Source organism: Peromyscus leucopus, chromosome 7 (assembly GCF_004664715.2).
Source record: "Peromyscus leucopus breed LL Stock chromosome 7, UCI_PerLeu_2.1, whole genome shotgun sequence".
NCBI lineage: Eukaryota > Metazoa > Chordata > Mammalia > Rodentia > Cricetidae > Peromyscus > Peromyscus leucopus.
The window spans coordinates 97418144-97434179 of NC_051069.1; the positions used below are offsets into that span (position 1 = coordinate 97418144).

General features: G+C 42.3%; 1 protein-coding gene across 5 annotated transcripts in view; it reads left to right on the plus strand.

The window, feature by feature from the left end:
- Nucleotides 1-16036, plus strand: part of Qrich1 (glutamine rich 1) — a 39786-nt gene that overhangs the window by 7703 nt on the left and 16047 nt on the right. For all 5 annotated transcript variants that reach the window (XM_028886959.2, XM_028886956.2, XM_028886954.2 and 2 more), the window contains 2 exons: nt 6766-7095; nt 10155-11186. In XM_028886959.2, coding sequence (XP_028742792.1) covers nt 6787-7095; nt 10155-11186 — 1341 coding nt within the window. In that variant the 5' untranslated portion in view covers nt 6766-6786. The remainder of the gene's footprint in view (nt 1-6765; nt 7096-10154; nt 11187-16036) is intronic.

Consider the following 16036-nt stretch of genomic DNA (forward strand, 5'->3'; position numbering starts at 1 on the left):
TCTAAGTCCTTACCCAAATGGATCTCAGCTGAACTGTACTGCTCAAAAGGCTAAAAGCTTAACCAGCCTAGTTCCTCGTCCTCATGCCTTAAATACCTTTCTGTTTCCTGTCATCACTTCCTGGAATTAAAGTTACCATGCCCAGCTGTTTCCAGTGTGCTTTGAACTCACAGAGATCCAAATGGATCTCTGCCTCTGGAATGCTAGGATTAAAGGTATGTGCTGCCACTGCCTAACCTCTATGTTTAATATTTTAGTATTATGGCTGTCCTGTTCTCTGACCCCCAGATAAGTTTATTGGGGTGCACAATATATCAACAACAGTCTTCCTTACTCCCCCCCTCCCCCCCCCCCCGTTTCTCTGTGTAGTTTTGGTACCTGTCCTGGATTTCACTCTGTAGATAGAGATTCACCTGCCTCTGCCTCCCGAGTGCTGGGATTAAAGGCATGTGCCACCACTGCCCAGTGTTCCACCTTATTTTTTGAGATAAGAGCTCTCATTGAACCTGGAACTCATGGATTTGGCTAGGCTACTGTGAGCAGGTTCTTTTTTGGTTTTGGTGTATATGTACATAGTCCTGTATGTGTGTCCCAGTACATGAAGTTGTGGGAGGCCAGAATTTTAACATCAAGTACCTTTTAGTAACAGTCCTTATTTTTTGAGACAGGTTCTCATGTTGATCCTGGAAATCACCTATTTAACTTGACCCCTAGCTTGTGTGTTTCAAATGACCCCTTCTCAGGGGTTACCTAAAACACATAAATAAATATGATGGTATTGTGATTCATAATGGTAGCAAAATTACAGTTAAAAAGTAGCAATGAAAATAATTTTATGGTTGGAGGTCATCACAACAGGAACTGTATTAAAGGTCACAGTATTAGGAAGATTGAGAACCACTTGGTTTGTCTTGCAAGCCCCAGGGATCTACCTGTGTCTGCCTCCCTAGTGCTTGGATTACAAGTCTGATGCTACAGTGCTTGACTAGGGATTGAACTCAGGTACTCATATTTGTATTTACTGATTGAACCACTCCCTAGTACCTATTGTGTTTTGAGACAGGGTCTTGCTAGGTTACATAGCCCAAGGTGGGCTGGAACTCACTCTACAGACTAGGCTGACCTCAAACTAAGCCATCCTCATGCTGTCACTAGGTGCTCAGTGCTGACATTTACAGACAGCTCCCTTTTAGCTACTTCAGCTTCGTGTGTGTGTGTGTGTGTGTGTGTGTGTGTGTGTGTGTGTGTGTGTGTGTGAGAGAGAGAGAGAGAGAGAGAGAGAGAGGGGGGGGGGGGAGGAGAGGGAGAGGAATTCGTGCGCCATAGCTTGCATGTTGAGGTCACTTGTAGGAGTTGGGTCTTTTCTCCTACCTTGTAGGTCCTAAGGATTGAAGACTTATACTCAGACTGTTGAGGCTTGGTGGCAAGTGTCTTTATCTACTAAGCCATCCTACTGGCCCTGCATTATTGGGGAACCAAGTATCCTATTTTAAACTATATCTCCTTTGTAATGGAGATGAAAAACTGAATTATGTACCAGCATTGTAGAAGATATGTTAATAGGTTCTCATGTAATCTCACTTTAGTTCCCTTTAGAGCAGAAGGGTGTTTGTTGTTAAATCAAGAGTCCTACATATTGTGAACTTTATAATATTGAGGGCTTTTGTTTGTTTTGTAAGATTTATTTATTCTGTATACAGTGTTCTGCCTGCATGTATGTCTATATTGCAGGCGAGAAGAGGGCACCGGAACACATAAACGGTTGTGAGCCACCATGTGGTTGCTGGGAATTGAACTCAGGACCTCTGGAAGAGCTGCCAGTGCTCTTAGCCTCTGAGCCATCTCTCCAGTCCAGTTGGTTGGTTTTTCAAGACAGAGTTTCTCTACATGACAGGTGTAGCCCTGGCTGTCCTGGGACTCTCAGAGATCCGCCTGCATCTGCCTTCTGAGTGCTAGGACCAAAGGTGTGTGCCACTGCTGTGAGATACCTAGTGTTTTTGAGACAAGGTTTCCTGTATCCCAAGATTCTTTGTAGCTGAGGATGACCTTGTGCTTTTGCCCCTTCTGTCTTAACCTCCCTAATGTACCACTATGTCCAGTTTATAAAGTTTTTGGGATTGAAACCTGTAGCATTTTGTCAACATGCCTAGCCCTACTATTTGGTCTTTATTATGAGGGACATCTTAAGAAAATTCCAGGAGGGCTGGCCGGTGGTGGCGAATGCCTTTAATCCCAGCACTCGGGAGGCAGAGCCAGGCGGATCTTTGTGAGTTCCGGGCCAGCCTGGTCTACAGAGCGAGATCCAGGAAAGGCACAAAGCTACACAGAGAAACCCTGTCTCGAAAAACCAAAAAAAAAAAAAAAAAAAAAAAAAAAAAAAAGAAAAAAGAAAAGAAAGAAAGAAAATTCCAGGATTGATACATTCTGTGTGTCTATAGTAAGTCAGTAATTTTGGGTCATCCACACTGAACCTGCTTTGAATCTAATGAAGCTGGATGTGGGGGTATACTTTTAAATACCAACACTTGGGAGGAAGATGCTTGAGGATCTCTGAGTTCAAGGCCAGCCCGGTCATATAGCAAGTTCCAAGCCAACAGGGCTATGAGGTAAGATGGTCTTAAAAAATTATGGTTATAGCACTTGTGAGGCAGACACAACACAGGTGGAAAAAAAAAAAAAGATTCTTTCTTCCTATTACATCTTTAACTCACAACCACAAATTGAACAATCTAGTTGAATACACTAAGAAGTGTACTACTTTTCTCAAATTGTTAGTATACATTTTGGGAGGAATAAAAACTCAACATATACAGTGTCAACAGTGAAACCAAAGAGAAAAAGACGGTCTTATGGCTATTAATTTACTGACATTAACATCTCTGTGGGGTGCTATAAGTGTAATATATAAATTATACTTTCAAACAAAATGATCAAATGACAATTCTTTATAATAATGCAAATACACAACAACATGGGATTGGAGAGATGACACAGCAGTTAACAGAGGACCTGAATTCAATTTCCACCTGCCTCTGCGCCTTGAGATTAAAGGCATGTGATACCACACCTAGCCTGAAATTTATTGTTTTGCCCTTCTTACACATTTTTTGGTTTGTTTTGGGTTTGGTTTTGTTTTTTTTTTTTTCAGGACAGGGATTCTCTGTGTTGCTCTAGCTGTCCTGGAACTCACTCTGTAGCCCAGGCTGGCCTCAAACTCACAGAGATCTGCCAGCCTCTGCCTCCCCAGTGCTGGGATTAAAGGCGTGTGCCGCTGCCACCACCACCCGGCTGAAAGAATCTTTTTAACTTTAATTTTATTCATGTGTATATGTGTCTGCCAGTGTCGGGAGGGGGGTGGGCGTGGGGGGGCGATGTCAAAGGACGGTATTGAATCCCCTGAAGCTGGAGTTACAGGCAGTTGTAAGCTTCCTGATATGAGTGCTGAGATTTGAATATACATCCTCTGAAAGAACAACAAGTTCTGTTAATCACTCGGCCATCTCTCCAGCCCCGGAAGAAAGACTGTTAACTCTTCTGTTACACTTTGAATTATAAATGTAAAAAGTGTATAAGCACGTGCCATATGTGAACTATTTAAGTTTTGTCTGCCAGGTGTTTTAGAGTCAGATGGAAGAAAGTAGATGATTACCCACAAACCTGAAATCTGTGGCATAAGGTAAAACATCTCTGTAGTAAAAGAGACTAGTGTTTCTTGCCTGATGGCTCAGGGGAACAAATCACTTTTCCAGACATTTGAGATCAACTGAGAGCCCTTTTTGGCAAGAAACTTCACTTGGTCTGTGTTACTTGTTACTCTTTCATCTGTGGTTGCTTTTGTTCTTAAGATGGGGCTACCTAAAAGAGGATACTGCAGAGGTGGTGTTGACTTAGTGTCCATAGGTCATTGTGTGTAGCAGGATTCTTAAAAGTTCTTATTAATAAAATCAAACCCGAGGCCAGTTATTGGGGTGAATACTGGAAGGTCAGAGAGACAGAACAAGCCACGGCTATCTCACCTTACCAGTTCCTCAGCTGGTCCTGTTTCCTCAGACTGGAAGCCTCTGAGTCCTCATCCAGAATGAATCTCAGCTGAACTGTGCTGCTTGAAAGCCTAAAAGCTTAACCAGCCGAATGCTTAAATGCCTCTAGTTTCTGGTCCTCACGCCTTATATATCTTTCTGCTTTCTACCACCACTCTCTGGGATTAAAGGCTGGCTTTCTGGGATTAAAGGTGTGAGTCACCATGTTTGGCTTTTTCCAATGTGGCCTTGAACTCACAGAGATCCAGAAGGATTTCTATCTCTGGAATGCTAGAATTAAAGGTGTGTGCTATCACTGCCTAACTAGTGGCTTTTCTGTTCTCTGACCCCAGATAAGTTTATTAAGGTACACAATATTTTGGGGAACACAATACCACCACAATTGTGCTTTTTGTTCTTGTTTGCATGTTTTTAAACTTTCATTCACTCATTCATTCATTGTGTGTGTGTGTGTGTGTGTGTGTGTGTGTGTGTGTGTGTGTAGGTCAGAGGACAGTTTGTGGGAGTTAGTTCCTTTCTTCATCATATATGTTGTGTGGATTGAACTCCGGACACAGGTCTTGAATGAAGGCGTTTTTTACCCTTAAGCCATTGTTGGCCCTTTTGTTTTGAAGTCTTATCAGTTGCTTTTGCTGTCTTGTAGATGACCTTGAACTTCTGTTTCTCTGGACTCCCTCCTGAGTGCTGAAGTTACAGACCTGCAACTTCTTGCCATTTTTCTGTAGTATTGGGGACTAAACCCAGGGCTTTGTGCATGCTAGGCAAGCAAGCACTTTACCAACTGAACTACATCCCCATCCCTTATTTTTGTTTTTTGAGGCAAGGTCGAATGATGTAGCCCATCCTGATTTGACTTCCTGAATCTGGAATTACAGGATTGTGGCTCTGCCTGGGCCCAGATCATGTTTTTGTCTTAGATACTTGATGAAAAAGTGTGCAAAATGGATTTCTGAATTTTAGTAGTGACTAGATTATTTATTTTTATTTGATGTGGATATGGGAGTTTTGTTTACATGTACCACATGTATGCCTGCTACCACAGAGGCCAGAAGAGGTTGTCAGATCCCCTGTGTAACAGTCCTGGTTATCCTGGAAGGCGCTCTATAGACCAGGCTGGCTTCAAACTCAGATATCCTGCCTCTGCTTCCTGGGTGCTGGGATTAAAGGCGTGTGCCCCTTCTGCCCAGTGTTTTTTGATGTTTCTAATGGAGATAAAGAATATGCCACTGTCTCTTAGGTCTTGCTAGATGGCATACATAAATAACTCTGTACTATAGATTATACCTAGTAGTGGAAATAAAACATGTCAGTAGGGGCCAAGTGACCAGCCAAAGTTACATAGTGAGACCCTGTCTCAAAAAACATGTCAGTAGGTAGGAATCTGCTCCTTGCTCCCTCCCCTTGTTTGGTAGTCTTTTGAGGTGGTAAGAGAACAGTTTATTTTGAGTCAGGGTCTCATTCTGTAGACCTGATTGGCCTGTAATTTGCTATATAGAGCAGGTTGGTCTCAAACTTTTAAGTATCTGGCCTGCATATGGCTCCCAAATGCTGAGAATAAAGAAAGGTAAGTGCCACCAGGCATGGGAGTGATTTTTGCATGCAACATTACTGTCTAAAGCTTGACTTCATAGAAAGGATGTGATTAACCTGGTGCTGGATAGAGAAGGTCATTTCAGCCTATTCTATCCAGTAATTAAAGAATATGTTTGGTTTTTGTTTTAGTGTGATAGTTTGGTTTAAGAAATGTTGAACGTCCAGGCAGTGGTGGCTCACGCCTTTAATCCCAGCACTCGGGAGGCAAAGCCAGGCGGATCTCTGAGTTCGAAGCCAGCCTGGTCTACAGAGTGAGATCCAGGACAGGCACCAAAACTATACAGAGAAACCCTGTCTCGAAAAACCAAAAAAAAAGTGTTGAAGGAAGGTAGGCAAATTATATTGGTTCATGCTTGAAATCCTAGCACTCAGGAGCCTGGAGAAAGAGGGATTACCTTAAGTTCAAAGCCACTGTGAGCTACATAGAATTGTAGGACAAGGTGTCAGAGCAGGTGAGAGGCACTTACTGCGTAAGCCTATGAGTTTCATCCCCTGAACCCATGTAAAGGTGGAAAGACAGAACAAACTATAGTTATTTGTCTTCTGACTATATATGCTTTCATGGCACGTGTGCCCATACACTATCTTGTACACAGACTACTAATAATAAGACTGAGAAATCTAAACATTAAAAACAAAAATACCTCACAGAGGCTAGGCTTAGCACTCTGAAGATGCAGGTGAATATCTGTGTAGTTTTAAAGCCAGCCAGGTTAACTTAGCAAGTTACAGGCCAGCCAAGGGTTCATAGTGAGATCCTATCTTTAAAAAAATCATAAGTTTGAGGGTGGGGAAGATGGTATAATATAATTTTGCTTTGGAATATGTGTGTGTGTTTGTGTATTTGTATTTGTATGTATGTATACACACACATATTCCATTCTCATTCTCTTATAATAGGCTTGGTAAGATGGCTCAACATATAAAGCTACCTATTGCCAAGCCTGATGACCTGAGTTTGATCCCTGAGACCCACATGGTAGAAAAAGAGAACCAATTTAAGTGGGTGGTCTTCTGACCTCCACACGCATGCCTTGGCATGTGCATGCTCCTCTCTCAATAAATTAATTAATGAAAAAATAAAACAATACGCTAACAATAGCAAAATGTTGATTGTCTATTTTAATTTTAGGAACCCTAAGGATTCTGCAATATGAATAATTCTCTGGAGAACACCATCTCATTTGAAGAGTACATCCGAGTGAAGGCGAGGTCTGTCCCACAACACAGGATGAAGGAATTTCTAGACTCACTGGCTTCTAAGGGACCAGAAGCTCTTCAGGAGTTCCAGCAGACCGCCACTACCACCATGGTGTACCAACAGGGTGGAAACTGCATTTACACAGACAGTACTGAAGTGGCTGGGTCTTTGCTTGAACTTGCTTGTCCAGTCACAACCAGTGTTCAACCACAAACTCAGCAAGAACAGCAGATCCAGGTTCAGCAGCCCCAGCAGGTTCAGGTGAGGAAATATTTAGGTAGAACCTGTTAACTAAAGTTTTATTTTCTCTCATAGATTGGTTAGTTACAACATACCTATACAGATGATAGAAATGTTGGAAGTTATTTTACCAAGGTGGGGAATCTTTCATATTTAATGTGGATTGCCACTGTCTCTAGCTGCTGTAAACTATAAAAATTTTGTTTGCTTTAAAGAGCTTGAACAGTACAGAAAGTAGAGGCTAACACTGAATTTGAATGTGATAGCTTCATGTGACTGAGACTTCTTTCTGTGACAGAATGAATAGAAAGCACAGAAACGCTAGTTTTGACTCGTGGAAAGTATAGCATTTGGAACTTGCTTTAAAATTAAAAGCTGAGGTATGGTGATCTTCATTTAATTTGTACATCTCAAATCTTGATCACCTGTAGATTTCTAGGTTGGCATTTTCTACCTATTAGCCTCAGAGAATGCTGACATTAAGCTTTTTCAAAATGGAGGAGTGAATGCATGCTTGAGGAGGCATAGACTTCCTTTTGGGGGGTCTTTAGATGAAACAGAGTCTCTTTCAGGTAGTTTTGTGAGGGGTTTTGTTTTGGGTTTTTTTTTTTTTTTTTTTTTTTTTTTTGGCATTGTATTGTGGTTGAATTTTATTTTACTTTGGATGCATATTTGTCTGTGTGAGGGTGTCAGATCCCCTGAAACTATAGTCAGAAATAGTTGTGAGCCCCCATGTGATTGCTGAGAATTGAACTTGGGTCCTCTGGAAGAACAGTCAGTGCTCTTAACCACTGAACCATCTCTCTAGCCCCTCTTTTTTACTTTTTAATTTGAGAGGAACTGTCACTCAATTGCTTGAGCAGGCCTTGAACTCCTTCTGTAGGCCAAGCTGGATGGATCTGCTTACTTCAGGTTCCTGAGTGGCTAGGATTACAGATTTGTGACAAAATACAACTTTAGGGACTGGTGGCCTACTCCTTTCAGATGTATGTGTGCCGTGGCATTTATGTACCTCCCCTCCCCCACATCATATACTCATGATGATAATTTTATTTTTGTTTTTTTGACACCGGATTTCTCTGTGAAACAGTACTGACTGTTCTGGAACTCTTTGTAGACCAGGCTGGCTTTGAACTCACAAAGATTTGCCTGCCTCTGACTCTCAACTGCTGGATAACAAATTTTTTAAAAATTAAAATAAGATTGTATCCAGGGGTGATGGTGCAAGCCTTTTATCCCAGCACTCTATAAGTGGAGCCAGGCACATCTCTGTGAGTTCAAGGCCAACCTGGGCTACAGAGTGTTCCAGGAAAGGCTCCAAAGCTACACAGAGAAACCCTGTCTCAAAAAAAAAAAAAAAAAAAAAAAAAAAAAAAAAAAAACCCAAAAAATAAAAATAAAGTTGTATATATAAATACTTGAAAACATAATTTCATTTAGTTATATTTATGAATGACATCAGACTCAAACTTTGGCTAATAGTGTAACAGTAGTTATATACATGCTAGATTCTACTTTTTGGTGGTTCTGTTTACTGAGATAAGATTTCACTATATATCCTCTGCCTCTCTGTCTGCAAAGTGCAAAGATTTTAGGTGTGAACTATCGCACTTTTTTGAGACAGGGTTTCATGTACCTCAGGTAGATTTCAATCTCTGTGTGTAGCCAAGGATAAACTTGAACTTCTGCTCCCGAGTGCTAGGATCACAGACCTCTCTACCCAGTTCATCTCAAAGTTTAAGCAAGAACTCTACCAACTGGCAAGCTGAGCAATATCTCTAGCCTTTGTGGTGGTTGTTATTGTTTTGTTTTTGCGACAGGGTCTCATGTTTCCCAAGTTAGCCTAATACTCAGTATATAGTCATGACTCCTGATCCTTCTTACTCCACAAAGTGCTGGGAGTGCTGGTGTGCACTACCCAGTTTATATCTTGCTATAGGGATTGAACCTAGGGTTTAGTGCATGGTAGGCAAGCAGTCTACCAACTGGGCTACATCCCCAAAATAAAATTTGGTTTATAAAGCAGTTTTATAGTTATAAAATAACATAATGTTTAACTCAGTTGTAGTATGTTATTGTTATTGTTGGTTGGGGTTAGGTCTCAAACTCACTGTCCTCTTATATCAGCTTTCCAAGTGCTGAGATTACAAATGTGCACCATGACACTTAGCAGAATCTGTTTTCATGATTAATTATTTTGTGTGTATGTGTGCACATGTGTAGTTCAGGCTGGCCTCCTAACTCACTGAGATCTGGAGTTAGATTTGATCCAGATAATTGGATGCTGCTAGATGTTCTTTTTTTTTTTTTTCTCATGCCTTACAAAAAATTTTAATCAATATGATTTGACACTTTAATTTTATGTGAATAGGTGTTTTGCCTACATGTATGTCTGTGCACCGTGTGTGTGGTGCTCTTGGAGTATAGAAGAGGGCGTCAGATCTCTTGGAATTAAAGTTATCAAGGGTTGTGAGCCACCATCTGGGTACTAGGATTCTAATTCAGTTCTTTTTTAGATTTATTTATTTATTATGTATACAGCATGTATGACTGCAGGCCAGAAGAGGGCATCAGATCTTGTTACTGATGGTTGTGAGCCACCATGTGGTTGCTGGGAATTGAACTCAGGACCTCTGGAAGAGCAGTCAGTGCTCTTAACCTCTGAGCCATCTCTCCAGCCCCTCGAACTCAGTTCTTGAAAGAGCAGTCAGTACTTTTAACCACTGAGCCAACACTCTTAACTCCAATAAAAATTTTAAACATATACTTAAGTATATACTTATACCACTCTACTAATGTGCAAAAAACCAAAGGGGGGGCACAGTTTCAAAGAAAAAATTAAAAGTGAACAAAATTCTAATGTTTTGTTCTTAGATCCCTGTTGATCATTTTTGTCTTATTTCCTGGGATGGATATATCTCACTGTAAATTCAATGTGATGCTGAAGAAATTTTCATACTGTGTTTGGGGCATTGTGACTGCAGAAACCATGACTGATGCAGTCCCCCTTGCCACATTACACAGGGTCCTGGGAGCTGGATGTTGCTTGCTTTACTCACTGGTGAATCTTGTTTCTGCAGGTACAGGTGCAGGTACAGCAGTCTCCACAGCAGGTCTCGGCTCAGCAACTCTCCCCTCAGTTCACCGTTCACCAGCCTACTGAGCAACCCATCCAGGTCCAGGTGCAGATCCAGGGCCAACCACCGCAGTCAGCAGCCCCCTCCATCCAGACCCCATCTCTACAGAGCCCCAGCCCCTCGCAGCTGCAAGCAGCCCAGATCCAGGTGCAGCACGTGCAGGCGGCCCAGCAGATCCAGGCTGCAGAAATCCCAGAGGAGCATATCCCACATCAACAAATCCAGGCTCAACTGGTGGCTGGCCAGTCTCTTGCTGGGGGTCAGCAGATTCAAATCCAGACCGTGGGTGCCCTTTCCCCACCACCATCCCAGCAGGGCTCACCCCGGGAAGGGGAACGGCGGGTTGGCTCAGCCAGTGTCCTTCAGCCAGTGAAGAAACGCAAAGTGGACATGCCCATCACCGTGTCCTACGCCATCTCAGGGCAGCCAGTGGCCACCGTGCTGGCCATTCCACAGGGCCAACAACAGAGTTACGTGTCTTTGAGGCCAGACTTACTGACAGTAGACAGTGCCCACCTGTACAGTGCCACTGGGACCATAACTAGCCCTACAGGAGAAACTTGGACCATCCCTGTTTATTCTGCCCAGCCCCGGGGGGATCCTCAGCAGCAGAGCATTACCCACATTGCCATTCCCCAGGAAGCCTACAATGCAGTTCACGTCAGTGGCTCACCCACAGCCCTAGCAGCTGTAAAGCTGGAGGATGACAAGGAGAAGATGGTGGGCGCCACATCTGTAGTGAAAAACTCCCATGAAGAGGTAGTGCAGACCCTTGCAAACTCTCTCTTTCCAGCACAGTTCATGAATGGCAACATCCATATTCCAGTGGCTGTGCAGGCCGTTGCAGGCACGTACCAGAACACAGCTCAGACTGTACATATATGGGACCCACAGCAGCAGCCACAACAGCAAACTGCACAAGAACAGACACCACCACCACCCCAACAGCAGCAGCAGCTCCAGGTTACTTGTTCAGTAAGTGAGACTTAATCTGTAGGGCATTTTGTTTCCCTGGTTTCCAGTGTAACATAGAACTCACCTATAGTGTGTGGATTATTTAATTCCATCTTGTTTGTCTTGACAGTGATAGTATATGGGGGAAGGAAGGAAGAGAAGCAGTAGAAGAGGCTGTATAAACAGACAAGAAGTTTATCATTCTTGGAATTCAACAAAATGACCAGTAATTCTTTTGTAGTTTTTAGAGAGTATTTGGGATGGGATGCCTATAGTATTTCTTTGTAATTATCTTTTTATGATGAGTAAAGGTAATGCTATGATGAATGGAAGACCCCAAAGTGTTATATATGTCCTGGGTTACTTATATTAACACCTGTCATTGAACTGTTAATTTAGCACACAGGTAGTAAATTCATGGTGGACAGCTTGTGAGATAGAATTTTCCTTTATTTATCTTTGAATATAGTATAAATAAGTTAAAAGACCTAAAACACAGTACCTCTTAGTAGATCTCTTGAAAGGTTCTGGATGTAGGGGTACACATCTGTAATGCTGACACTTAGGAGGCAGAGACAGGTGGATCTCTGAGTTCAAGGGCAGCTTGTTCTATATAGCAAGTTTTAGGCCATTCAGGACTACATAATGATAACTTGTCTCAGAAAATAAAGGGGGGAAAATAGCAAAAATAAAAAAATTCGCAATTGGCCTGTTGTACATACCTGTTTAATACCAGAACTCCAGAAACTGAGGCAGGATGATCACAAGTTCAGGGCCAGCCTAGGCCACATAGCAAGACCATCTAAAACAAAACAAGACCATTTCTTCCATGTTTATCCCATGTTTAGGTCATGGGGAAGACAATTGTGCTGTAATTTGAACCTAAAGAAGAGCTGGTGAGAAAGTGTGAGCTCCACACTTATAATGGATTGGGGAGAACCATGCCTTTTCTGAAAGCCTTCATATTTCCTGTTTTAATAGTGAAACCTTCCTCCTTTGACCTCATTTTCACCTCCACCTGTTTCTACATCTATTTTACTCTTAGTACTTTCCAGACATTATCTGTAGAAACTAGCTTTATCCAGTTTTCTTTTGGAGTAGGAATATTATTTGTTGCATAGGCTGGTTTGATCTGGGTTTAACTGGTTCTCTTGCCTCAGCCTCTCAAGTAGTTGAAACCTGATGTGTATACCACTGCATCTGGCTTCAGTTGTGAGTTTTTGTTGTTCTTAAGTCATGTCTAAATTTTTACTTTTTTTTTTTTTTTTTTTTTTTGTCTTTTTGAGGCACAGTTTCTCTATTTAGCCCTGGCTGTCCTAGAACTTGCTCTTAGACCAGGCTGTCCTCGAACTCGATCTGCCTGCCTCTGCCTCCTAAGTGCTGGGATTAAAGGTGTGGTCCACTTTGGCACAGATGATTATTTTATTTTATGTATATGGGTATTTTGCCAGTATGTATGTTTCTGTACCATGTATGTATATTACCTGTGGAAGTCAGAAGAGGGTGTATGATCTCCTGAAACTGCAGTTACAGATGGTTGTTAATTTTTAAATGCTGAGTCATCTTTCAAGCCCCCTTCCACAGTTTTTTGGTTTTTTTTTTTTTTTTTTTTCCTTATTCTTGTTTTTTGAGACAAGGTTTCTCTGTGCAACTCTGGCTGTCCTGGAACTCACTTTGTAGACCAGGCTGGCCTTGAACTCACAGAGATCCACCTGGGTGCTGGGATTAAGGCATGTGCCACCACTGCCTGACTCCAGGTTTCTTTTTTGTGACTCCACAGTTTTTAATTGGGGATAAAAGGAATATTTGTGAACTATTCTTCAATTACAGAAATGTTAGAAAACATAGAAAGCGGGCCTGGAGAGATGGCTCAGGGGTTAAGAGCACTGACTGCTCTTCTAGAGGACCTGAGTTCAATTCCCAGTACCCCCATTGGCAGCTCACACCTGTCTAACTCCAGTTTGAGGGAACCCCGACACCCAAGGCAAAAACACAAATGCACATTAAAAAAATAAATAAGCCGGGCGTTGGTGGCGCACGCCTTTAATCCCAGCACTCGGGAGGCAGAGCCAGGCGGATCTCTGTGAGTTCGAGGCCAGCCTGGGCTACCAAGTGAGCTCCAGGAAAGGCGCAAAGCTACACAGAGAAACCCTGTCTCCAAAAACCAAAAAAAAAAAAAAAAAAAAAAAAAAAAATAATAATATGTATATATATATATATATATATTAAAAAGAAAAAGGTGTTGGTGACCATGCCTGGCCGACCTTACTTAAAAAAAGAATAAAGAAAACACAGAAAGGATGTTGGGTGTTGTAGAGCAGAGGCAGAAATCTAAATTTAAGGTCAGTGTTGAAAATTGGGCTAGAGAGATGCCTTAGCAGTTATGAGCACTGGCCGCTCTTCCAGAGGACCCAGGTTCAATTCCCAGCACCCACATTGTGTGGCCCACAACTGTAACTCCAGGTCCAGTGAAACTGATTCCCTCTTTATGGCCTCCAAGGGCACCTACACACATATGCACATATAAATATACAGGCATATACACATAAATAATTTTTTCCTTAAGATTTATTTATTATGTGTATAGTGTTCTAACTGTATGTCTGCCTGCAGGCCAGAAGAGGGCACCAGATCTCATTACGAAAGATTGTGAGCCAACATATGGTTGGGAATTGAACTCAGGACCTCTGGAAGAGTAGCCAGTGCTCTTAACTGCTGAGCCATCTCTCCAGCCTCATAATATTTTTTTAATTAAAAAAGGTATAGAGAAATGGCTCAGTAGTTAAGAGCTCTGCTGCCCTTCTAAAGGACCTGCGTTTGATTCTCAGTGCCCACATGGTAGTTCACAACTATCTATAATTTGACTTCCATGGCATCTGTTGCCTCCTTCTGCCCCCTATTCCCCACCCTTATTTTCTTTTTTCGAGACATGGTTTCTCTGTGTAGCTTTGTGTCTTTCCTAGAACTCTGTAGACCAGGCTGTCCTTGAACTCAACAGAGACCTGCCTGCTTCTGCCTCCTGAGTGCTGGGATTCAAGGTATGCGCTACCACCACCCAGCCTTGTTTTTGTTTTTTGTTTGTTTGTTTTTTGTTTTTTTAAGATTTATTTATTTATTATGTATACAGTGTTCTGCCTGCATATGTCCCTGCAGGCCAGAAGAGGGCACCAGATCTCATTAGATGGTTGTGAGCCACCATGTGGTTGCTGGGAATTGAACTCAGGACCTCTGGAAGAGCAGCCAGTGCTCTTAACCCCTGAGCCATCTCTCCAGCCCCGTTTGTTTGTTTTTGAGACAGGGTCTCTAGATAGTCTGGCTGTTCTGGAACTCGGAACCAGGCTGACATCCACTCACAGAGGTAGGTCTTCCTGCCACTGCCTTCTGAGTGCCAGAATTAAAGGTGTGCACCACCATATCTGGCCTCCCTCGGGCCTCTTAAGGGTACTAGGCACACATATGGTGTGTGCACAGACATGCATGTAGACAAAGCACCCATATGGGTAAAGCAGAATTTAAATTAAAAAGAAAAGATGGGTTGGGGAGATTGCTCAGCACCCACATAAAATTCCAGGCATCTCAAAAAATGTCTATAACTTCAATACTGGGAGACAAGTGAATTCTAGGAACTCATTGGCTCACCAGCCTAGTCCAAACTGATGAACTTGAAGTCCAGTGAGACAACCTGTCTCAAGGGAGGAAACTTAGGATTGATAATAGAGCAGAATCCTCTGTCTGCCCTGCCCTACTGAGGTGTGCATACTGGTGCATGTACCCTCTGTCTTCCCTGCCCTGCTGAGGTATGCACACAGGTGCATATACCCTCTCTCTTCCCTGCTCAGGTGTGCACACGGGTGCATATACCCTCTTGTCTTCCCTGCCCTGCTGAGGTGTGCATACTGGTGCATGTACCCTCTGTCTTCCTTGCCCTGCTGAGGTGTGCACACAGGTGCAGGTACCCTCTGTCTTCCCTGCTGAGTTATGCACACGGGTGTATGTACCCTCTGTCTTCCCTGCCCTGCTGAGATATGCACATAGGTGTCAGGTGTATGTACTCATGTAAGCATGCAAGAAATCTTTTGAGCCAGGCATGGTCATGCACAAATTTAGTCCTGGTACTCACTCAGGAGGCAGACCAGAGGGAGAGGGAGAGGGAGAGGGAGAGGGAGAGGGAGAGAGAGAGAGAGAGAGAGAGAGAGAGAGAGAGAGAGAGAGAGAGAGAGATCCTTTGAAAAATATTCAGAAAGAAAATACAGAACATACTATTTTATCAGTTAGTCAACATTGATCACTACTTACTTTTTTTTCATTTTTTTGTGTCAAGCATGTGCATACCACAGTGCTACATACCTAGCTCTATTATAGTTTGAATAGAGAGAAAACAAGTTTATTTCCATGACTGTCTTGTACACTTAACCCTTTTTGTGTCTATTCCATATATATTTTTTATATTTATCCATATATATTTATATTCATAACTTTATTTCATATGTAACTATATACCTCCTCATCAAATGTTCTAGTTTTAGTAAATATGTATTTCCTGTGTAGTCCACTTGGATGAGTGTAGTCTAATTTTCTAACCTAACCAATTCCCCCCTCATTTTAAGTTTTCCCATGATACTAAACAGCTCTTAACTTTTTTGTTTGTTGGTTTGGATGAGTAGTAGTACTAGAGACTGGTGCCAAGGGTTTGTGAATGTGAGACAAGTACTCTATCATGGCATTTATGCAGATTTCCTTTAGGGTAGAATCCTACCCAAACATGGAACATTTTTTTGAGTCTCAACACTATGCCATGAACACTTATGGTTTTATCTCTCTGTTACAAGTATTTTATTGTCTGGCGGTGGCGCACGCCTTTAATCCCAGCG